Genomic DNA, 22,460 nt, shown 5'->3' on the forward strand with positions numbered 1-22,460 from the left:
ACGGTAGGAGACCTGCAGAAGAAAACCTTGGATTTGTTGTTGAAGGAGCTTCAGGACTGGCCTGCAGACCTCCCCAGGAGGTACTGTTTTGACTAAGAAACATCCGTGGTCATCTGGGAAATTATCTGAGGGGATGACCTGTCGGTATGACCCAGGGGGTGACCTAGGAGGATGATCTAGGGGTGACTTGGGGGGATGATTTGGGGGAGGATCTGGGGGATGACCTTGGAGGATAACTGGGGGGGATGATCTGGGGAATGATCTAGAGAGTGACTTGGGGGGATGATCTGGGAAATGATATGAGGCATAAACATGGAGATGACCTGGGGGATGACCAAGGAGATGATCTGGGGAAGGACCTGGGGGATGACCAAGGATATGACCTGAGGGATGACCTGGGGGGTGACCTGAGGAGATGATTGGGAAGAGGATTTGGAGGATGACCTGGGAGGACGCCCCGGCGGGACGATGTGGGGAATGATCTGCGGGATGACCAGGGTGATGACCGGGAGGAGCCCCGGGGGGAGCCGCCAGCCCGCGGCCGCGCTCCGCGCCGCCCGGAAGCACCAGAGCGAGCGGCCGGGGCGGCGGCGCCCCCTGCGGCCCGGCGGGGACAGCGCGAGGCCCCGCGCGGAGCGGGGAGGGCGGCGCGGAGCGCGGCCGCGGGCTGGCGGCTCCTCCCGGGACATCCAGCCTCTGCCTGGTCCTCCCAGTGCAAGCACCGAGGCTGCCAGCCTGGCATTGGCAGCATCTGGGAGGGAGCCCTTTGGGCCAGTGCTTTCCCCCAGGATAAAGTGCCGCTTCCCAGCCCCACACGCAGCTCCCAGCTTGCAAATCCCTCCGCTCCCGCCTCCGTGCACCCCAGCATGCATCCCCTGCCCTGAGTGGTGCTGGTCGGGGATGCCTTTTCCAGGCTGCACAGAACATGGTGACAAGATGCATGGCCGTGGAGCTCCAAGGCAAGGGGATCTTGTGCACGGCCATCCATCCTGGCTGGGTGAAGACTGACATGGGGACAGAGAAGGTACCGTGCTGTTCAGGGACGGGGCAGCAGGAATGGGTCCGCTCTTTGCCCTAAAGCCACCTCGCAGTGGCCCTCACGTGCTTAAGCCCTAGGGACAGCTCTGAGGTCTGTGTCTCGGCACAGTCCGTGCTGGTCTTGGTCCACGGCAGCAATGCTGGCCCTTGTCCCCTTCTGCAGGCCCCTCTGACGGTGGAGCGCAGCGTCCGGGGCATCCTAGCCGTGCTGGCCAGCCTCTCGCAGGACACCACCGGAGCCTTCCTTGACTGGGAAGGGAACAGCGTGCCCTGGTGATGGCTGGCAGCCGGGAGCTGCAGCAGCACCGCAGCCCTGCGCCTGCTGCCCCTGCCATCTTCCCACCCTGATGGCCATCCACACTCTGCCGCTCATCTTTTGCTGCACCTGGGCTGCGAGGGAGATGGGAAGGGCATGGGAGCTGCCTTCTCTCCCCCTTTTTTTCCCACCCCATGCACGAAGTGCCCCCACGTCCTGTCTCAGTAAAACAGCGGTGTTGGCACTTCTGTCCTCTGACTCTGCATCCCCAGCCTTTGTCCAGGACAGGACTGGAGCTGGGGGTCTGTGGCCGGGATTACGCAGCCCCGGGCTCCTGTCCCCCTTGGTAGCAGCCTGACTTGGGTCCCCCTCACTGCTGTACTCCTGCTCCCCATCCCGGTTGCCACACTGCCACGAGGCCCTGCTGTATTAGCCCTCTCGGTTTGGGGTGTCCCCCTGTCACCTCTGGCTCCATACCCTGTCCTGGCAGTGATGCCTGTGAAGGTGCCCAACCAGTACCCAGCACTCAGCCCCAGGCAGTCACCACAGGGCCAGGCCTTGTCAGCCCTGGGCTGTCACCCTGGGCCAGGCCACACTGGCTATGGGCTATCACCATGGGGCCAGGCCCAGCTGGGCCTGGGCTGTCACAGTGGAGTCAGACTCACTGGCCCCTGGGCAAGTGTGAGGACCCATCTGAGCTGTCACCACCCCACACAGCCACAGCCTGAACAGCTCCTCAGCCCAAGAGCTCCCTGCAGGCTCCAGCCCCATGGCAGAGGATGCAGGAGGGGGGACCCCCATCTGGGCCCCATAGCCTCTGCTGTTGACCCAGCTCTTCAGAGATGGGCACCAGGCTGGGACACCAGCCCCTGGCTGTGTTATCTGCCTGCAGCTCCCTTGCCTCCTGGAGAGATGCTCTGGACTCTGGTTACACTCCCCTGGGACCCACAGGCTGTCCCTCTTGGGGGTCCCCGCTCCATGCACTGCCCTCCATCAGGAGAGCTGGCTTGCAGGCAGGGGTACATGCAAGGATAAGGACTGGGTCCATCGCTGGAAGATGCCTGCCCTCTGAAGTACGCATCCCACACGCAGCACTGCTGTTTAAGGACACGGATTTATTGAAGTCATAGGCACAGCTTGGTGCAACAGAAAAGGGACCCACTGTCAGGATCCCGGCATGACGCAGATCTGGGGTCTCACCACGGCACTACTTGCCCTTCCCAGTCCAGCAAGGTCCCGTTGTCCTTCTCAGAAAGTTTGGAGAGCACTTTCAGCATGCTCTGCACACTCATATCCACTGTCAGGGGAGGCTGTAAGGGGAAGGGGGAAATGCGGCTGTGTATCTAAGACCTGGCATTGGTCTGTCCTGGAGCCCGGGCCAGAAGAAGGAAGCAGCAAAGGAAGCAGCTCAGCAGGATGCAGAAAGCAGAGAGCCCAAAGAAGAAGGACTGAGCAGGGAACCAAAGTGATAGGGGACATCAGGCACCCAGGGTTGGCAGTCACTGCAGAGTCCTGGGATAGCCCGCAGAGGTGATGGGGCCAGTGAGGAGGTCTTGCCTGTCAGGAGGTAGGTCAAGAAGGATGGGAAGGGCTTAGGTAACAACTACATCTTGCAGGAAGCCAGCACAGGGGCCCCACTGAAACTCCTACCGTGTGTCCGGCTGAGGTGCCCATGTCTGTTTGCACCCAGCCAGGGTGGAGGGCAGCACACAGGATGCCGTGTTGCTTGTACTCCAAGGACTGGCACTTGGTGAGCATGTTCAGAGAAGCCTGCAGAGAGACACCGTAAGGGGAGGAGGAAGGTCCCATCCTGCAGGGAACACGTGCAGATCCCAAAACAGGACTAAGGGAGGACAGTGAGCTTGTGCCCCATGTGCCAGTACCTTGCTGCAGCGGTACGAGACAGCTTGACCCATATCCCAGCCGAAGGCAGAAGCAATGGAGCCAGCAATGCTGGACATGTTGATGATGGCTGCCCTGCTGCAGCTCAGCTCGGAACTCGGGCTCCCCTGGGCAGCCTTCTTCAGCAAGGGCAGGAACGCCTGCAAGGAGAGGGAAGAAGGGCCTGCGTGAAGGCAGTTCAGGAGAGAGGACCTGCTCCGTCCACTGTGCATCACGTGAGCACCACGTCAGTGAGCAGACTGTTCCCTGCTCCCGCTGCTTCAGACCGCCAGGTTCCTCATCCTCGCAGCATGCCTGTGGTCTGTGCACTCGTCATCAGAGCTGCAGGTTACCAGGCCCTTCATCAGGGCGAGAGCCCGTTGGGAACCCAAGGAGAGACAAGGTCCTTCTTTGGATCCTTTCCACCTGCCTGGGACACCCCGGCTCTGGGGGCAGACTAGGGCAAGGGACATTTTATGGATCTGAGCTACGGTGCTGCAGCTGAGGGTCCTCACCTGGCTCACCAGCAGGGACCCAATCGTGTTGGTGGCATACACCTGGGACATGTCCTCCCGCGTCTCGGTAGCAAGTAAGGTGTTCTTTACAATTCCAGCGTTGTTGATGAGGAGGTTGAGCCCAGAGCCCTTCAGGTGCTCTGTGACGCTGGCTGCAGCCGCCTGGATGCTGGCGGGGTCAGTGACTTCTACAGAGCCAACACAGAGGGAGGTTAGTGCCCCATTTCCCTCTGTAACTCCTACCACCATCAGTAACAGGGGACAAGAGCCCAGTCTGCCCCAACGTTGGTGCACAGCCAGGAACACCTACCAAGTTGGATGATGACCAGGCTGGGGTGCTTGGAGGCCAAATGCTGCAACTCCTGCAAGAGAGGGGCAACACAGAGGCAGGGACACATGTGCAGAGGGCTCTCTCAGCCTGCCCCATGCACAGCCCCTGGCACTGCCGCTCTGCCCCTGCACTCCCCCTGCCCGGCGCCCTCCCTGCATGTCCTGCTCCAGTCGGGCAGGGCTCTGCGTCTCCCGCACGCACCATGTGCCACTGCTTCACCCGCTGCCCCCCTCCTGCAGACACCAGCCCTTCCCTGTAGCCCTTGAGCAGACGGGTGCTGTGCCAGGAGCTCCCTTGCTGTCCTCGAGGAGCCCTGGACACTCCGCACACCCCATGCACAGCTCGTCCCATGGCCGTGCTAGCCCAGCTGCCCTGCAACGGTGCCCTGCGACGGTGCCAAGACGATGCCCTGGCAGCGCCTGCTGCCCTGCACTTCCACCCCCTGCAAAGACAGCTCTGAGGAGCCTCACCTGTGCTCGCTCTCCCTTGGGGTCCCGGCAGGCTGCAAAGATCCTCTCGGGAGGGTTTGGCATCTGCAGGAAATGTTTGACCAGTCCCAGGCCGATCCCTCGATTGGCTCCAGTCACCAGAACGGAGCGGACACGGAGACCTGCCATGCTGCTTCTCCTGTCTCTGCACTGTTATCACTGCGCTGACTGTGCAGGTGCCCTTTGTAACTCAGATTATCTCATATTTTCCCATGAGGACTTGCATCAGCCCTTGCTTCTAGTAAATTCTCTACAATCTTTTGGCTATGCTCCATGTCCAAGATCCACCTTTCGCTGAAGCTGAGGACTGAGGCAAAGGAACGGAGAATCCTTTCTAGGCAGCAGTGCCACGGGCTGGAAGTTTCCATGGCTCGTGCCCACTGTCAAGTGCATTGCAGACTGTCCTCTGCCCTTGTGCCTCCCACGTCGTCTGGCAGGGACAAGGAAGCAGTTTTTGCTCCTGGAGGTGCGGCCGGATAAGGGACAACACAGCGAGGCTGCAGGCACTGGGCTGGTGGCACCTTGCGGTTGCCTTCCCTTCAGCCCTTCTGCAGGCCACCAAAACTGAGTCACTTTTATCCCCGCCGGGCCGCAGGGGGCGCCGCCGCCCTCCCCGCTCCCGCTGGCGCTTCCGGGCGGCGCGGAGCGCGGCCGCGGGCTGGCGGCTCCCCCCGGGGCTCCTCCAGGTCATCTCGCTGGTCATCCCGCAGATCATTCCCCACATCGTCCCCCCGGGGCGCCCTCCCAGGTCATCCTCCAAATCCTCTTCCCAATCATCTCCTCAGGTCACCCCCCAGGTCATCCCTCAGGTCATATCCTTGGTCATCCCCCAGGTCCTTCCCCAGATCATCTCCTTGGTCATCCCCCAGGTCATCTCCATGTTTATGCCTCATATCATTTCCCAGATTATCCCCCCAAGTCACTCTCTAGATCATTCCCCAGATCATCCCCCCCAGTTATCCTCCAAGGTCATCCCCCAGATCCTCCCCCAAATCATCCCCCCAAGTCACCCCTAGATCATCCCTCTAGGTCACCCCCTGGGACATACCGACAGGTCATCCCCTCAGATAATTTCCCAGATGACCACGGATGGTTCTTAGTCAAAACAGTACCTCCTGGGGAGGTCTGCAGGCCAGTCCTGAAGCTCCTTCAACAACAAATCCAAGGTTTTCTTCTGCAGGTCTCCTACTGTCAGCCCACGTTCACCACTCAAGTGGTGCCATTGTCCAAGCACTGCAGGAGCGAGCAGGGGAGCATCTGGGCCACCATGGGAAGGGGTGACCGCAGTTTGTGCGGTTGCAACAGCCACCATACCACCACAGATGGCCCACAGATGGCCCACAGAGAGCCCATTCTCTCCTGAATGGGCTCTCACCTGACCACCACAGATGGCCCACAGATGGCCCACAGAGAGCCCATTCTCACCTGCTTTACCTCAAGAAAGGAGAAGGACAGAGGTCAGAGGGTGGAGGTGGGATAAAAGTGACTCAGTTTTGGTGGCCTGCAGAAGGGATGAAGGGAAGGCAACCGCAAGGTGCCACCAGCCCAGTGCCTGCAGCCTCGCTGTGTTGTCCCTTGTCCTGCCGCACCTCCAGGAGCAAAAACTGCTTCCTTGTCCCTGCCAGACGACGTGGCAGGCACAGTCTGCAATGCACTTGATAGTGGGCACCAGCCATGGAAACTTCCAGCCCATGGCACTGCTGCCTAGAGAGGATCCTCAGTTTCCTTTGCCTCAGTCCTCAGCTTCAGCGAAAGGTGGATCTTGGACGTGGAGCATAGCCAAAAGATTGTAGAGAATTTCCTAGAAGCAAGGGCTGATGCAAGTCCTCATGGGAAAATGTGAGATAATCTGAGTTGCAAAGGGCACCTGCACAGTCAGAGCAGTGATAACAGTGCAAAGGCAGAAGGAGCAGCATGGCAGGTCTCCATGTCCGCTCCGCTCTGGTGACTGGAGCCAATCGAGGGATTGGACTGGGACTGGTCAAACATTTCCTGCAGATGCCAAACCATCCCGAGAGGATCTTTGCAGCCTGCCGGGACCCCAAGGGAGAGCGAGCACAGGTGAGGCTCCTCAGAGCTGTCTTTGCAGGGGGTGGAAGTGCAGGGCAGCAGGCGCTGCCAGGGCATCGTCTTGGCACCGTCGCAGGGCACCGTTGCAGGGCAGCCGGGCTAGCACGGCCATGGGACGAGCTGTGCATGGGTTGTGCGGAGTGTCCAGGGCTCCTCGAGGACAGCAAGGGAGCTCCTGGCACAGCACCCGTCTGCTCAAGGCTACAGGGAAGGGCTGGTGTCTGCAGGAGGGGGGCAGCGGGTGAAGCAGTGGCACATGGTGCGTGCGGGAGATGCAGAGCCCTGCCCGACTGGAGCAGGACATGCAGGGAGGGCGCCGGGCAGGGGGAGTGCAGGGGCAGAGCGGCAGTGCCAGGGGCTGTGCATGGGGCAGGCTGAGAGAGCCCTCTGCACATGTGTCCCTGCCTCTCTGTTGCCCCTCTCTTGCAGGAGTTGCAGCAATTGTCTTCCAAGCACCCCAGCCTGGTCATCATCCCACTTGGTAGGTGCTCCTGGCTGTGCACCAATGTTGGGGCAGACTGGGCTCTTATCCCCTGTTACTGATGGTGGTGGGAGTTACAGAAGGAAATGGGGCACTAACCTCCCCCTGTGTTGTCTCTGTAGATGTCACCAACCCCGCCAGCATCCAGGCGGCTGCAGCCAGCGTCACAGAGCACCTGAAGGGCTCTGGGCTCAACCTCCTCATCAACAACGCTGGAATTGCAAAGATGATCTCACTTGCTACCGAGACGCGGGAGAACATGTCCCAGGTGTATGCCACCAACACGATTGGGTCCCTGCTGGTGAGCCAGGTGAGGACCCTCAGCTGCAGCACCGTAGCTCAGATCCATAAAAGGTCCCTTGCCCCCGTCTGCCCCAGAGCTGGGGTGTCCCAGGCAGGTGGAAAGGGTCCAAAGAAGGACCTTGTCTCTCCTTGGGTTCCCAACGGACTCTCACCGTGATGAAGGGCCTGGTAACCTGCAGCTCTGATGACGAGTGCACAGACCACAGGCATGCTGCGAGGACGAGGAACCTGGCGGTCTGAAGCAGCGGGAGCAGGGAACAGTCTGCTCACTGACGTGGTGCTCACGTGATGCACAGTGGACGGAGCAGGTCCTCTCTCCTGAACTGCCTTCACGCAGGCCCTTCTTCCCTCTCCTTGCAGGCATTCCTGCCCTTGCTGAAGAAGGCTGCCCAGGGGAGCCCGAGTTCCGAGCTGAGCTGCAGCAGGGCAGCCATCATCAACATGTCCAGCATTGGTGGCTCCATTGCTTCTGTCTTCGGCTGGGATATAATTCAAGCTGTCTCGTACCGCTGCAGCAAGGTACTGGCACATGGGGCACAAGCTCACTGTCCTCCTTTAGTCCTGTTTTGGGATCTGCACGTGTTCCCTACAGGATGGGACCTTCCTCCTCCCCTTACGGTGTCTCTCTGCAGGCTTCTCTGAACATGCTCACCAAGTGCCAGTCCTTGGAGTACAAGCAACACGGCATCCTGTGTGCTGCCCTCCACCCTGGCTGGGTGCAAACAGACATGGGCTCTGTAGAGGGATACACGGTAGGAGTTTCAGTGGGGCCCCTGTGCTGGCTTCCTGCAAGATGTAGTTGTTACCTAAGCCCTTCCCATCCTTCTTGACCTACCTCCTGACAGGCAAGACCTCCTTGCTGGCCCCATCACCTCTGCGGGCTATCCCAGGACTCTGCAGTGACTGCCAGCCCTGGGTGCCTGATGTCCCCTATCACTTTGGTTCCCTGTTCAGTCCTTCTTCTTTGGGCTCTCTGCTTTCTGCATCCTGCTGAGCTGCTTCCTTTGCTGCTTCCTTCTTCTGGCCCGGGCTCCAGGACAGACCAATGCCAGGTCTTAGATACACAGCCGCATTTCCCCCTTCCCCTTACAGCCTCCCCTGACAGTGGATATGAGTGTGCAGAGCATGCTGGAAGTGCTCTCCAAACTTTCTGAGAAGGACAACGGGACCTTGCTGGACTGGGAAGGGCAAGTAGTGCCGTGGTGAGACCCCAGATCTGCGTCATGCCGGGATCCTGACAGTGGGTCCCTTTTCTGTTGCACCAAGCCGTGCCTATGACTTCAATAAATCCGTGTCCTTAAACAGCAGTGCTGCGTGTGGGATGCCTACTTGCAGAGGGCAGGCATCTTCCAGCGATGGACCCAGTCCTTATCCTTGCATGTACCCCTGCCTGCAAGCCAGCTCTCCTGATGGAGGGCTGTGCATGGAGGGGGGACCCCCAAGAGGGACAGCCTGTGGGTCCCAGGGGAGTGTAACCAGAGTCCAGAGCATCTCTCCAGGAGGCAAGGGAGCTGCAGGCAGATAACACAGACAGGGGCTGGTGTCCCAGCCTGGTGCCCATCTCTGAAGAGCTGGGTCAACGCAGAGGCTATGGGGTCCAGATGGGGGTCCCCCCTCCTGCATCCTCTGCCATGGGGCTGGAGCCTGCAGGGAGCTCTTGGGCTGAGGTGCTGTTCAGGCTGTGGCTGTGTGGGGTGGTGACGGCTCAGATGGCTCCTCACACTTGCCCAGGGGCCAGTGAGTCTGACTCCACTGTGACAGCCCAGGCCCAGCTGGGCCTGGCCCCATGGTGATAGCCCATAGCCAGTGTGGCCTGGCCCAGGGTGACAGCCCAGGGCTGACAAGGCCTGGCCCTGTGGTGACCGCCTGGGGCTGAGTGCTGGGTACTGGTTGGGCACCTTCACAGGCATCACTGCCAGGACAGGGTCTGGAGCCAGAGGTGACAGGGGGACACCCCAAACCGAGAGGGCTAATACAGCAGGGCCTTGTGGCAGTGTGGCAACCGGGATGGGGAGCAGGAGCACAGCAGTGAGGGGGACCCAAGTCAGGCTGCTACCAAGGGGGACAGGAGCCTGGGGTTGCTCCCATGCCCTTCCCATCTCCCTCGCAGCCCGGGTGCAGCAAAAGATGAGCGGCAGAGCACGGATGGCCGTCAGGGTGGGAAGATGGCAGGGGCAGCAGGCGCAGGGCTGCGGTGCTGCTGCAGCTCCCGGCTGCCAGCCATCACCAGGGCACGCTGTTCCCTTCCCAGTCGAGGAAGGCTCCGGTGGTGTCCTGCGAGAGGCTGGCCAGCACGGCTAGGATGCCCCGGATGCTGCGCTCCACCGTCAGAGGGGCCTGCAGAAGGGGACAAGGGCCAGCATTGCTGCCGTGGACCAAGACCAGCACGGACTGTGCCGAGACACAGACCTCAGAGCTGTCCCTAGGGCTTAAGGACGTGAGGGCCACTGCGAGGTGGCTTTAGGGCAAAGAGCGGACCCATTCCTGCTGCCCCGTCCCTGCACAGCACGGTACCTTCTCTGTCCCCATGTCAGTCTTCACCCAGCCAGGATGAATGGCCGTGCACAAGATCCCCTTGCTTTGGAGCTCCGCAGCCATGCACCTTGTCACCATGTTCTGTGCAGCCTGGAAAAGGCATCCTCGACCAGCACCACTCAGGGCAGGGGATGGATGCTGGGGTGCACGGAGGCGGGAGCGGAGGGATTTGCAAGCTGGGAGCTGCGTGTGGGGCTGGGAAGTGGCACTTTATCCTGGGGGAAAGCACTGACCCAAAGGGCTCCCTCCCAGATGCCTATACAGCGTGATAGGCTAACTAACAGAGGCTAACTAACAGTGCCCACTGTCCTCACATTTAACGACCGCCCCCCTCTACCTGTTTGTCTTCAATTCTTTGACTCCTTATCTGATCGCTCCTTATCTTTTATTCAACAGTCTTTTCATCCTTTAAGCTAGGTCCGGCACCCTGGTGCCCCTTTGGCGCCCATCTGCCCTTTTGTCTAGGCCCAACACCTATCTGCCCTTTTATCTAGGTTTGGTGCCTACCTGGCTTGCTCACAGCATGACCACTGGCCTTCAGGAATCCCACAAAGGTCATCCCCCAGATCCTCCCCCAAATCATCCTCCCAAGTCACCCCTAGATCATCCCCCTAGGTCACCCCCTGGGTCATACCGACAGGTCATCCCCTCAGATAATTTCCCAGATGACCACGGATGTTTCTTAGTCAAAACAGTACCTCCTGGGGAGGTCTGCAGGCCAGTCCTGAAGCTCGTTCAACAACAAATCCAAGGTTTTCTTCTGCAGGTCTCCTACCGTCAGCCCACCGTCACCACTCAAGTGGTGCCATTGTCCAAGCACTGCAGGAGCGAGCAGGGGAGCATCTGGGCCACCATGGGAAGGGGTGACCGCAGTTTGTGCGGTTCCAACAGCCACCATACCACCACAGACGTGGCTGTGGGCAAGCTTGGATTTTGCCTGTCTGTTACACTTGGAGCTTCCATTTCATAAGTCTTGTTGCAGCAGACCCATGGTAAGGGTTTTCTTAATGGCAGCTGTGGAGGGTTTCCAAGCAATCCTGGAGAGTTTCCAGACTTTTGTGGTCAATGAGGACCGTTTTTGTGTCCCAGTTGCTCCCTCCTGCCCTGTGGCCCCCATATTGCACAAGTTAAGGCCAGCAACTTGCACTGCATGGGCTCAGAGAGCCCATTCTCACCTGCTTTACCTCAAGAAAGGAGAAGGACAGAGGTCAGAGGGTGGAGGTGGGATAAAAGTGACTCGGTTTTGGTGGCCTGCAGAAGGGCTGAAGGGAAGGCAACCGCAAGGTGCCACCAGCCCAGTGCCTGCAGCCTCGCTGTGTTGTCCCTTGTCCTGCCGCACCTCCAGGAGCAAAAACTGCTTCCTTGTCCCTGCCAGACGACATGGCAGGCACAAGGGCAGAGGACAGTCTGCAATGCACTTGACAGTGGGCACCAGCCATGGAAACTTCCAGCCCATGGCACTGCTGCCTAGAGAGGATCCTCCGTTCCCTTTGCCTCAGTCCTCAGCTTCAGCGAAAGGTGGATCTTGGACGTGGAGCATAGCCAAAAGATTGTAGAGAATTTCTAGAAGCAAGGGCTGATGCAAGTCCTCATGGGAAAATATGAGATAATCTGAGTTGCAAAGGGCACCTGCACAGTCAGAGCAGTGATAACAGTGCAAAGGCAGGAGGAGCAGCATGGCAGGTCTCCATGTCCGCTCCGCTCTGGTGACTGGAGCCAATCGAGGGATTGGACTGGGACTGGTCAAACATTTCCTGCAGATGCCAAACCCTCCCGAGAGGATCTTTGCAGCCTGCCGGGACCCCAAGGGAGAGCGAGCACAGGTGAGGCTCCTCAGAGCTGTCTTTGCAGGGGGTGGAAGTGCAGGGCAGCAGGCGCTGCCAGGGCATCGTCTTGGCACCGTCGCAGGGCACCGTTGCAGGGCAGCCAGGCTAGCACGGCCATGGGACGAGCTGTGCATGAGGTGTGCGGAGTGTCCAGGGCTCCTCGAGGACAGCAAGGGAGCTCCTGGCACAGCACCCGTCTGCTCAAGGCTACAGGGAAGGGCTGGTGTCTGCAGGAGGGGGGCAGCGGGTGAAGCAGTGGCACATGGTGCGTGCGGGAGACGCAGAGCCCTGCCCGACTGGAGCAGGACATGCAGGGAGGGCGCCGGGCAGGGGGAGTGCAGGGGCAGAGCGGCAGTGCCAGGGGCTGTGCATGGGGCAGGCTGAGAGAGCCCTCTGCACATGTGTCCCTGCCTCTCTGTTGCCCCTCTCTTGCAGGAGTTGCAGCATTTGGCCTCCAAGCACCCCAGCCTGGTCATCATCCAACTTGGTAGGTGTTCCTGGCTGTGCACCAATGCTGGGGCAGACTGGGCTCTTGTCCCCTGTTACTGATGGTGGTGGGAGTTACAGAGGGAAATGGGGCACTAACCTCCCTCTGTGTTGGCTCTGTAGATGTCACTGACCCCGCCAGCATCCAGGCGGCTGCAGCCAGCGTCACAGAGCACCTGAAGGGCTCTGGGCTCAACCTCCTCATCAACAACGCTGGAATTGGAAAGATGACCTTACTTGCTACCGAGACGCGGGAGGACATGTCCCAGGTGTATGCCACCAACACGATTGGGTCCCTGCTGGTGAGCCAGGTGAGGACCCTCAGCTGCAGCACCGTAGCTCAGATCCATAAAATGTCCCTTGCCCCAGTCTGCCCCCAGAGCCGGGGTGTCCCAGGCAGGTGGAAAGGGTCCAAAGAAGGACTTTGTCTCTCCTTGGGTTCCCAACGGGCTCTCGCCCTGATGAAGGGCCTGGTAACCTGCAGCTCTGATGACGAGTGCACAGACCACAGGCATGCTGCGAGGACGAGGAACCTGGCGGTCTGAAGCAGCGGGAGCAGGGAACAGTCTGCTCACTGACGTGGTGCTCACGTGATGCACAGTGGACGGAGCAGGTCCTCTCTCCTGAACTGCCTTCACGCAGGCCCTTCTTCCCTCTCCTTGCAGGCATTCCTGCCCTTGCTGAAGAAGGCTGCGCAGGGGAGCCCAAGTTCTGAGCTGAGCTGCAGCAGGGCAGCCATCATCAACATGTCCAGCATTGCTGGCTCCATTGCTTCTGTCTTTGGCTGGGATATGGTTCAAGCTGTCTCGTACCGCTGCAGCAAGGTACTGGCACATGGGGCACAAGCTCACTGTTCTCCTTTAGTCCTGTTTTGGGATCTGCACGTGTTCCCTACAGGATGGGACCTTCCTCCTCCCCTTACGGTGTCTCTCTGCAGGCTTCTCTGAACATGCTCACCAAGTGCCAGTCCTTGGAGTACAAACAACACGGCATCCTCTGTGCTGCCCTCCACCCTGGCTGGGTGCAAACAGACATGGGCTCCTCAGGCGGACATACGGTAGGAGTTTCAGTGGGGCCCCTGTGCTGGCTTCCTGCAAGATGTAGTTGTTACCTGAGCCCTTCCCATCCTTCTTGACCTACCTCCTGACAGGCAAGACCTCCTCGCTGGCCCCATCACCTCTGCGGGCTATCCCAGGACTCTGCAGTGACTGCCAGCCCTGGGTGCCTGATGTCCCCTATCACTTTGGTTCCCTGTTCAGTCCTTCTTCTTTGGGCTCTCTGCTTTCTGCATCCTGCTGAGCTGCTTCCTTTGCTGCTTCCTTCTTCTGGCCCGGGCTCCAGGACAGACCAATGCCAGGTCTTAGATACACAGCCGCATTTCCCCCTTCCCCTTACAGCCACCCCTGACAGTGGATATGAGTGTGCAGAGCATGCTGGAAGTGCTCTCCAAACTTTCTGAGAAGGACAACGGGACCTTGCTGGACTGGGAAGGGCAAGTAGTGCCGTGGTGAGACCCCAGATCTGCGTCATGCCGGGATCCTGACAGTGGGTCCCTTTTCTGTTGCACCAAGCCGTGCCTATGACTTCAATAAATCCGTGTCCTTAAACAGCAGTGCTGCGTGTGGGATGCCTACTTGCAGAGGGCAGGCATCTTCCAGCGATGGACCCAGTCCTTATCCTTGCATGTACCCCTGCCTGCAAGCCAGCTCTCCTGATGGAGGGCTGTGCATGGAGCGGGGACCCCCAAGAGGGACAGCCTGTGGGTCCCAGGGGAGTGTAACCAGAGTCCAGAGCATCTCTCCAGGAGGCAAGGGAGCTGCAGGCAGATAACACAGCCAGGAGCTGGTGTCCCAGCCTGGTGCCCATCTCTGAAGAGCTGGGTCAACGCAGAGGCTATGGGGTCCAGATGGGGGTCCCCCCTCCTGCATCCTCTGCCATGGGGCTGGAGCCTGCAGGGAGCTCTTGGGCTGAGGAGCTGTTCAGGCTGTGGCTGTGTGGGGTGGTGACAGCTCAGATGGGTCCTCACACTTGTCCAGGGGCCAGTGAGTCTGACTCCACTGTGACAGCCCAGGCCCAGCTGGGCCTGGCCCCATGGTGATAGCCCATAGCCAGTGTGGCCTGGCCCAGGGTGACAGCCCAGGGTTGACAAGGCCTGGCCCTGTGGTGACCGCCTGGGGCTGAGTGCTGGGTACTGGTTGGGCACCTTCACAGGCATCACTGCCTGTGAAGGACACCCCAAACCGAGAGGGCTAATACAGCAGGGCCTCGTGGCAGTGTGGCAACCGGGATGGGGAGCAGGAGCACAGCAGTGAGGGGGACCCAAGTCAGGCTGCTACCAAGGGGGACAGGAGCCTGGGGCTGTGTAATCCTGGCCACAGACCACCCAGCTCCAGTCCTGTCCTGGACAAAGGCTGGGGATGCAGAGTCAGAGGACAGAAGTGCCAACACCGCTGGTTTACTGAGACAGGACGTGGGGTCACTTCGCGCATGGGGTGGGAAAGAAGGGAGAGAGAAGGCAGCTCCCATGCCCTTCCCATCTCCCTCGCAGCCCGGGTGCAGCAAAAGATGAGCGGCAGAGTGTGGATGGCCATCAGGGTGGGAAGATGGCAGGGGCAGCAGGCGCAGGGCTGCGGTGCTGCTGCAGCTCCCGGCTGCCAGCCATCACCAGGGCACGCTGTTCCCTTCCCAGTCGAGGAAGGCTCCGGTGGTGTCCTGCGAGAGGCTGGCCAGCACGGCTAGGATGCCCCGGACGCTGCGCTCCACTGTCAGAGGGGCCTGCAGAAGGGGACAAGGGCCAGCATTGCTGCCGTGGACCAAGACCAGCACGGACTGTGCCGAGACACAGACCTCAGAGCTGTCCCTAGGGCTTAAGCACGTGAGAATCACTGTGAGGTGGCTTTAGGGCAAAGAGCGGACCCATTCCTGCTGCCCCGTCCCTGCACAGCACGGTACCTTCTCTGTCCCCATGTCAGTCTTCACCCAGCCAGGATGGATGGCCGTGCACAAGATCCCCTTGCCTTGGAGCTCCACGGCCATGCATCTTGTCACCATGTTCTGTGCAGCCTGGAAAAGGCATCCCCGACCAGCACCACTCAGGGCAGGGGATGGATGCTGGGGTGCACGGAGGTGGGAGTGGAGGGATTTGCAAGCTGGGAGCTGCATGTGGGGCTGGGAAGTGGCACTTTATCCTGGGGGAAAGCACTGGTCCAAAGGGCTCCCTCCCAGATGCTGCCAATGCCAGGCTGGCAGCCTCGGTGTTTGCACTGGGAGGACCAGGCAGAGGCTGGATGTCCTGGGGCAGGGGTGCATGGAGGTCCCACAGGCTCTGCTCCGTGAGCACTGTGCATGGGGCCAGCAGAGCAGCCCTGCACATCTTTTAGCACCTACTCTGGTTGCTGACATGATGTGGTACAGGGGGGCCTCCAGCACCCCAAGGCGCAGCCCCAGCACATCCCTTGGCACCTCACCTTGCTGGCACGGTATGGGTACATGGGGGCCTCCCGCATGCCAAGGCACAGCCCAATGGAGCTCACTTTGGTGGACACGTTGATGATCGCGGCCCTGCTGCAGCTCAGGCCCTCCTTCCCCGGGACTTTTGCCGCCTTCTCCAAGAGGGGCAGGAATTCCTGTCACAAAGACACCCATGCTCCATTAATACATGACACACCCTGAGCCTGAGAATGGTGCTAAAGGTCCTGAAGAAGCAAAGAAGCATGGCCAGTGCTGGGGCTGGGCTGAGCTGCCTCTCTGCTTCCCTGCTGCTAAGAATGGGCAGAAGAGTCCTCAGGCCCGTGGTCTTGCTGCCCATCCATCGTTGTGGCTCAGTCCGAGCGTGAGGCCCTTCCCTGCTGAGAGTCTTGCATTTTCTGAGGGTCTTGCACACCACCTGCAAATGACACTGGAAACACCACCCCCCTTTCCATGGCAGGAAACAACCCCAAAAGGCCACATATACCTGGGTGACCTGGAGGGGCCCGATCACATTGGTGGCGAAGGCGGCGAGCATCTCTTGCGAACCCACGGTGCGCAGCGTGGCACACGAGCTGATGCCGGCGTTGTTGATGAGCAGGTTGAGGCCCTGGCCCTTCAGGTGGGACGTCACCGCCTGCACCGCTCCCCGCACGCTGGGCAAGCTCACTATGTCTGCCGGGGGGAAAAAGAAGGGACGTGTAGGAAGGCCCCGACAGTTCCCACGGCCTCTTCCCACCTCCAATTGGCAGCAGCCTGAATTCCCCATCCCTCCCTCATGTGCCCTCAGAAAAATGTGCTGTGGCTGGCGTTGCTCTTCTTAAACAAGCGTTATCCAAAAAGGCAGCATGGGTTGGAGCAGATCAGGGTGCTAAAACGGGTGGCAGCTTCTCCTTGCTTTTTGGGTTCACCCAGAAGCCTGGGCCTCATCGGCTTGGCTGGATTAGCGTTTACAATGAGTCCCTTGGGAGGACTCCCTTGGGAGGACGCCTGGCTGAGCTTATGGGTAAAGCCTTATTGCTTGGATGCCTTGACAATGCATATTTTCACTTCAAGTGTGATGATTTCTAAAGTAAAACTTTTTTTAAGTTAATTCTTTCAAATCCAGCAACTGCCACTCAGCACTTTTTTTCATGATACATGAGACTACTCTTAAGAGGAACTTAACTACATTTGCTTTATATCCAATGAATTTCTGGCTGCTCAGGGCTTTTTTTTGCCACAGATTCTTGGTCCTTACAGATGGAGGCTCCTGGATTTATGTCATATTTTATTGCCACTAGGAACCAACCCCAAATGGATGTCCATATTTCAGTGATAGACATCACCTTTTGGGACACAATATATCTATGCTTTAGAGTCTTTCCACACTGCGCAGCAGCTACAGGGGCTGCCAACATCAGGTGGAGAGATTCAGTTTATCTTTGAATCACATGAAGATACAGATCTGGTTGACAAGGTTTTTTTGTTTGTTTGCTTTTTTGCTTTTTAGCAAGCTTAAATTGATCTTCCCCAAAACAATTTCCTACAGTTTTGCACTTGTTGGCTCTTAAAATGCTTGAAAGCCCTTTCATTTCTGGCTTTTCTTTCTTTCTTTCTTTCCTTCTTTCTTTCTTTCTTTCTTTCTTTCTTTCTTTCTTTCTTTCTTTCTTTCTTTCTTTCTTTCTTTCTTTCTTTCTTTCTTTCTTTCTTTCTTTCTTTCTTTCTTTCTTTCTTTCTTTCTTTCCTTCTTTCTTCTTTCTTTCTTTCTTTCTTTCTTTCTTTCTTTCTTTCTTTCTTTCTTTCTTTCTTTCTTTCTTTCTTTCTTTCTTTCTTTCTTTCTTTCTTTCTTTCTTTCCTTCTTTCTTTCTTTCTTTCTCTCTTTCTTTCTTTCTTTCTTTCTTTCTTTCTTTCTTTCTTTCTTTCTTTCTGGCTTTTCTTTCTTTCTTTCTTTCTTCTTTCTTTCTTTCTTTCTTTCTTTCTTTCTTTCTTTCTTTCTTTCTTTCTTTCTTTCTTTCTTTCTTTCTTTCTTTCTTTCTTTCTTTCTCTCTTTCTCTTCTTTCTCTTCTTTCTCTCTTTCTCTCTTTCTTTCTTTCTTTCTGGCCTTTCTTTCTTTCTTTCTTTCTCTCTTTCTCTCTTTCTCTCTTTCTCTCTTTCTCTCTTTCTTTCTTTCTTTCTTTCTTTCTTTCTTTCTTTCTTTCTTTCTTTCTTTCTTTCTTTCTTTCTTAGCCTGTCACCTGTATGCCCTTGCCTCCTCCCTCCTACATAAAAGCATTGTGAAAATAGTTTGGGAGAATTGGATAAGGGAGTTTGTTTTGGGGCCGCCTTATGCAAACTAACTACCGATAGGGCAGGAGGAGTCTTTATAAGATTATTGCTGCCTTATAAAACCAGTGCCACTTTCTCCCCTAAACAACATTACGTTATTTGTGATTTTGGATTTTGAACCAGGTTTGCGTGGAGGCGTTCGGGGCCAGCGGGAGACCTTGGGCACACTCAGGTGCTGCTTGGTTGGCACTGGTTTTGCTGGAAGCCCAAATCCTTCTCCAGACGGCTCATCCAGGCACCCCCTGCACAGCACCGTCATCTTTGGGGTGTGCAGCGTGTTGGGCACATAGCCTCACCTGGGGATTCAAGGGCATTGCACAGCACACTCCTGAGTCACTTTTTTGGGGGAGATAACAAGTTAACTGAGTCGCAGGCTCTGTCACTCCACCACGAGGGATCTGCCCCCATCTTTGGTGAATAATTAATTTCTCCAGAGTAGCTGAGTCATTGCAACAAGGAAAAGTCATGGCATGCTTATTCTGGTGCCACTTTGAGACCCATATCACTTGCATAGCTGAGCACATGTTTGCCTTCCCACATGCCCAGCACGCAAAGGGCATGGGGAAGCAAAGCCAGGTGTGTGGGAAGAGCTGGTTTCTTTTGCTGAACCAACCAACTCAGTTTCCCCTGGCTCAACTCCTGCCTACGAGCCAAGTTAACACCCGTGAGTCTCAACTTTGCTGCGGTGGAAGAAATGAGAAGGATAAGAAAGGGGGGAAAAGAGAAACAGAATGAAGAGAGACAGGTTTCAGGCATTTTTAAAAGTGGTTTCCAGCATCCATTTTTGGAAAGCATATTTCTCTTAGTGATTTGAAATGATCTTTTATTAACAGGGAAAAAGAACACTTGGAGCAGCTTCTCTTTTTGTATATATTTTGTTGTTACATGATTTTTTTTTCATCAGTTTTTATTTTATTCTGGGACTTGGCTCTCTTCTGCACGTGCTTTAGCAAAGGCTTTGAATTTAGTGGCCATCCCCTGAGATTTCCCTTTTAAGACAGGTGAGCAGGGTAAGTTTGCTCTTTGCATCACAAACGACCAGCTGGCAATCTCAGGTCATTTTTAAAGGTGACTTAATTATGAAGAAGGTATTTTATTTCTAGTATTATGAAAGAAAAAAGAAAAAAAAAAAACCACTGCCTGTTTCTAGTAAAGACTGATTTCAGAAATTTCTTAAGAAATTATGCACATTTACTTTTGAGTTGATTTGTATTTTAACATACAGATAGGTAGGCAGAAACGATATGCTATTTGCTTTTCCTTGATTCAGTTTCCTTATTCTCCCAAAGGAAGTACTGTGGGAACGAGCCCTGGCTGTTTCTCATTTCCATGATTACAGAGGCGAAAACTGTACTGCAAGTGCTCCCTCTTTTTATTTATTGAATACCAGCTCTTTAAAAAAAAAAACCCTTGAACAGATTAGGCTCTCCTAGACACTACTGTCTGCCTCCCCAAGACTCCCCTGCAGGAAACCACACGGCGGCACCTGCTGCTTATTTAATGCTGCACCTTACATCTTGCCTGGCAGCATGGGAGATCAATAGCTTATCTTTGCATGTGTAAAGTGCCTTTCTGTCTTATCTCTCTTTTTTATTGCAAGCCCCTGTGTTGTCCAGGCCTGTTCACTGCCTTCTCCTGCTGCCCCCCAGGTCTGCTGACAAAGGCCACCAAATCTGGCCAACTTTCAAAGGGACAGGAAACCTCTCTGGTCCAACCCTGCAAACATCCCAAACCCAGATGTGCCTTTGCACTGAGCATCAATCTGTGCTACCAACACCAACATGAGGTCAGATTTCCCATATGCATCCTTTTAGCCTATTTCTTCTCCCTCTTTTTGCCAGCAGCAAAAGAAAGGGTGATCACGGTCACTTCCAAACGATCCTTCTGCTGCCCAGTAACGTTGAATGCTGCACCCTGTCTTGCCTTGGTTTGTGAACCTATGCGTCATGACCCAAAAAGCTATGGTGCTCAGGCACCGTATTCAGCACTTTTGGGGACTGATGTCGTACCTGCCCCATAAAACTTGCTTGGTCGAGCTGTCCGGACCCACCTCCGCCTGCCTCTGAAGCTGGTTTGGCTGTTCCAGAGGAGAGCGCTGCTTGGGGAGGTCGGGAGTGGGCCCAGATGTTCATGGATTCTTCCCTGCCTGCCAGCGTGAAGGCAATGTGTCTAACAAAGTTGTCCCCAAGCCCCAAGGAAAACAGAGGGCTAGAGACAGCGCCCAGCACAAGGAAGAAGATTGCTCCATACCTAGCTGGACCAGTTTGATGCAGGGGTGCTGGGCAGCCAGTTCTCTCAGGGCCTGGAAATGAAGTGATGGAGCTGGGGTTAGATGGTCTTGGGGACCAAGGGCATGGCCAGGCCGCCGAGATGCAGGACCACGCAGCTGTCCCAGCCCAGGATCTGTGAATTCCCCCTCGCTCACCCCGCTTGGGGCCGTCCCCATGCCCTGCTCCCAACACTGACCTTCCCGCTCAGTCCATCGGGTTGGCGGCAGGTGGCAAAGATGTGCCGGGGCGGCCGGGGGCTCACGGCGAGCTGCCTCACCAGCTCCAGCCCGATGCCCCGGTTGGAGCCCGTCACCAGGACGCTCTGAGCCAGCGCCGCCATCTATTCCGTGCGCAGGGTGGTGACAAACTGGCTGCGCCCAGCGAAATTTCTGACTGCTCCACGCCAACCGGAGCCTGGGAACAGCCCAGGGTGTGGCCTGGGCTCCCACGGGGATGGTGACAGTGACGGTGGCAGCCCTGGCCCCTCAACTGCCCCAGGGAAAGCTGGTGGGCCGGGAGCTCCCCAGCAGCTCGACACGGTGAGCAAGGACCTGACAGTGTTACCCAGTTTCCCAAGACTTGATTCCTTCCCTACAACCCCAGCTCCCCAAACCCCTGTAGCCGCTGAAGGGTCACCGCCATTCAGTGCTTGGAAGAACACTTGAAAGGCAACCAGAAATCAAGAGACCTAAACAGGCCTGAAATCTGGCTCAGCTTTTACAAACCATTTCCCTCGGAGCACCCAGGAGCCAGCATTGCTGGTCCATGGCGGCCAGTGCCCCAAGGCTGCGGCTACCACCCTTCTCCCTGCCGGAGCACCAAGCAGGGAGGCTATCAGGCCCACACGCCCCTGCTAAGCCAAGGCTCCCGGAGCCAAAACCAGCTCGGAGGCCTGGATCTGGGGAAGGGAGAAGTGAGTAACACGCTGAAAGTAGCCACATAAAAAGTCTCAACAGAATTGACTATGTTTAGCCCAAGGTTTGGGGAAACCTGAGCTTAAGACTGAGGAGGAAATAAGAGCAGTGGGGATGAGTCTGTCACATCTGAACGTGTCCAAAAGCACATCTGCTGGATGGCCGTGCTCGGCCAGTCAGAGGAGACAGAGCTGGCTAATTCTTGAGGATCTCCATAATTTCAGACCTGGCACTCGCCAGAGAAATACTCTGGCTTCAGCCACCAGCTGCTAAATGGTAGAGGGGCAGCAAGATTTGGAAAAAAAAATGTGCTTTCAGGTGACAGAGATCATGGGAAGAAGCAGCAGTGATTCCTTCCATCTTGGTGGCAAGATGATGGCCTCCACAAGAGTAGTTGTGCTGGATGTGTTTCGGGGAGAATGACTGGTGTCAGACCCTGGTGCATGGCAGGAGGTGCCTCTTGTGGGCGTAACCTGCCACGCAAGTGATTGCCCTGTGCAGACTTGCCCATTCCTGCTGCTATCTTCCTGCAAAATAGCTGCTGGAGCAGAGGTCCCATTAGGAACCAACGTGACTGGAGTTTCCACTTTGCCTTTCCAGGCTCCTTCGGAAGGAGAAAACAGGCACGGGAGAAAGGACACCAGAGGACCAGAACTGGTGGTAATGTCTGCAACTGCAAAGCTGAGGAGGCCAAGCAGCAAGTGGCCTTTGGAAAGAGCCAACTGTTGGCCAAGGCAACAGCCACCATGACCAAAGCAGAGCGCAGCGCAGATGCACCAGGGCTCTGAAAACACAGCTTGAAGGCCGAGAGGCTCCAAAAGGGGCCAAACTGGCTGCTGTGGGGACGAGATGGGACAGGCCTCCTGGCACCCGCCGCCCTCCAGGGGACACTACATCCGGACTGGCACCGCCCGTCGCGCCTCAAATGGCGGCGCCCTGCCCGGCTTCTGCCCGGCCGTGTCACGTGGCCGCGTGTCCCGCCATTGCATCAGCCGGCGGGAAAGGGGAGGGAGCAGCATCTCTCCCGAGCGACGGCGGCTCTAGCCAATCGAAAGGCGATGCCTCTCCCGAGCGACGGCACCGGCAGCCAATCGGTGAACGGCGCCCGGCGCCGAGGGCGGGGCGGCCGCTGCGGCGAGGCCGGTGGCGCAGAGCGAGGGGCCGCGGCGGTAACGTGGGGGCTGCGGTGTGGGGTGAGGGACGTTCCCGTGAGGCGGGCGGGGAGGTCGGCGCCCTCCGGCCACCAGCACTGTGCGGGGTGGTCTGGGGCGGATTTACGGGTACCGCAAAC

The 22,460-nt window shown here is 57.2% G+C and overlaps 3 protein-coding genes across 3 annotated transcripts; 2 read left to right on the plus strand and 1 right to left on the minus strand.

Moving 5' to 3' along the window:
- Positions 1 to 2,478: 2,478 nt before the first annotated feature.
- On the minus strand, positions 2,479 to 4,655 carry LOC148593910 (uncharacterized). Its single transcript, XM_088529113.1, has 6 exons — positions 4,492 to 4,655; positions 4,001 to 4,052; positions 3,691 to 3,878; positions 3,178 to 3,336; positions 2,945 to 3,064; positions 2,479 to 2,604 (listed from the first exon to the last, which is right to left on the minus strand). The coding sequence occupies exons 1-6, from the start codon at positions 4,636 to 4,638 to the stop codon at positions 2,491 to 2,493; spliced, it is 780 nt and encodes a 259-aa protein (XP_088385239.1). The 5' UTR covers positions 4,639 to 4,655; the 3' UTR covers positions 2,479 to 2,490.
- Positions 4,656 to 6,423: 1,768 nt separating this feature from the next.
- LOC148593911 (uncharacterized) lies at positions 6,424 to 8,581 on the plus strand. The gene is made up of 6 exons (XM_088529036.1): positions 6,424 to 6,570; positions 7,009 to 7,060; positions 7,183 to 7,370; positions 7,724 to 7,882; positions 7,996 to 8,115; positions 8,456 to 8,581. Exons 1-6 carry the CDS (start codon positions 6,424 to 6,426, stop codon positions 8,567 to 8,569), a joined length of 780 nt encoding a protein of 259 aa, XP_088385162.1. The 3' UTR covers positions 8,570 to 8,581.
- Positions 8,582 to 11,557: 2,976 nt separating this feature from the next.
- On the plus strand, positions 11,558 to 13,822 carry LOC148593912 (uncharacterized). The gene is made up of 6 exons (XM_088529035.1): positions 11,558 to 11,721; positions 12,160 to 12,211; positions 12,334 to 12,521; positions 12,876 to 13,034; positions 13,148 to 13,267; positions 13,608 to 13,822. The coding sequence occupies exons 1-6, from the start codon at positions 11,575 to 11,577 to the stop codon at positions 13,719 to 13,721; spliced, it is 780 nt and encodes a 259-aa protein (XP_088385161.1). The 5' UTR covers positions 11,558 to 11,574; the 3' UTR covers positions 13,722 to 13,822.
- The last annotated feature ends 8,638 nt before the right edge of the window (positions 13,823 to 22,460 follow it).

Source organism: Tinamus guttatus, unplaced genomic scaffold (assembly GCF_059628265.1).
Source record: "Tinamus guttatus ecotype Peru unplaced genomic scaffold, ASM5962826v1 Tinamus_guttatus_pri_ptg000323l, whole genome shotgun sequence".
NCBI lineage: Eukaryota > Metazoa > Chordata > Aves > Tinamiformes > Tinamidae > Tinamus > Tinamus guttatus.

What these genes read in the sequence shown, in the direction of transcription:
- LOC148593910 (XM_088529113.1), bottom strand. Translation starts at nt 4,638, where the DNA reads ATGGCAGGTCTCCGTGTCCGCTCCGTTCTGGTGACTGGAGCCAATCGA. An exon ending in CCTGGTCATCATCCAACTTG is followed by an intron (nt 3,879 to 4,000) that starts GTAGGTGTTCCT and finishes TTGGCTCTGTAG; the next exon opens with AAGTCACTGACCCCGCCAGC. An exon ending in GGTCCCTGCTGGTGAGCCAG is followed by an intron (nt 3,337 to 3,690) that starts GTGAGGACCCTC and finishes CTCTCCTTGCAG; the next exon opens with GCGTTCCTGCCCTTGCTGAA.
- LOC148593911 (XM_088529036.1), top strand. Translation starts at nt 6,424, where the DNA reads ATGGCAGGTCTCCATGTCCGCTCCGCTCTGGTGACTGGAGCCAATCGA. An exon ending in CCAAGGGAGAGCGAGCACAG is followed by an intron (nt 6,571 to 7,008) that starts GTGAGGCTCCTC and finishes CCTCTCTTGCAG; the next exon opens with GAGTTGCAGCAATTGTCTTC. An exon ending in GCTCTGTAGAGGGATACACG is followed by an intron (nt 8,116 to 8,455) that starts GTAGGAGTTTCA and finishes TTCCCCTTACAG; the next exon opens with CCTCCCCTGACAGTGGATAT.
- LOC148593912 (XM_088529035.1), top strand. Translation starts at nt 11,575, where the DNA reads ATGGCAGGTCTCCATGTCCGCTCCGCTCTGGTGACTGGAGCCAATCGA. An exon ending in CCAAGGGAGAGCGAGCACAG is followed by an intron (nt 11,722 to 12,159) that starts GTGAGGCTCCTC and finishes CCTCTCTTGCAG; the next exon opens with GAGTTGCAGCATTTGGCCTC. An exon ending in TCTCGTACCGCTGCAGCAAG is followed by an intron (nt 13,035 to 13,147) that starts GTACTGGCACAT and finishes GTCTCTCTGCAG; the next exon opens with GCTTCTCTGAACATGCTCAC.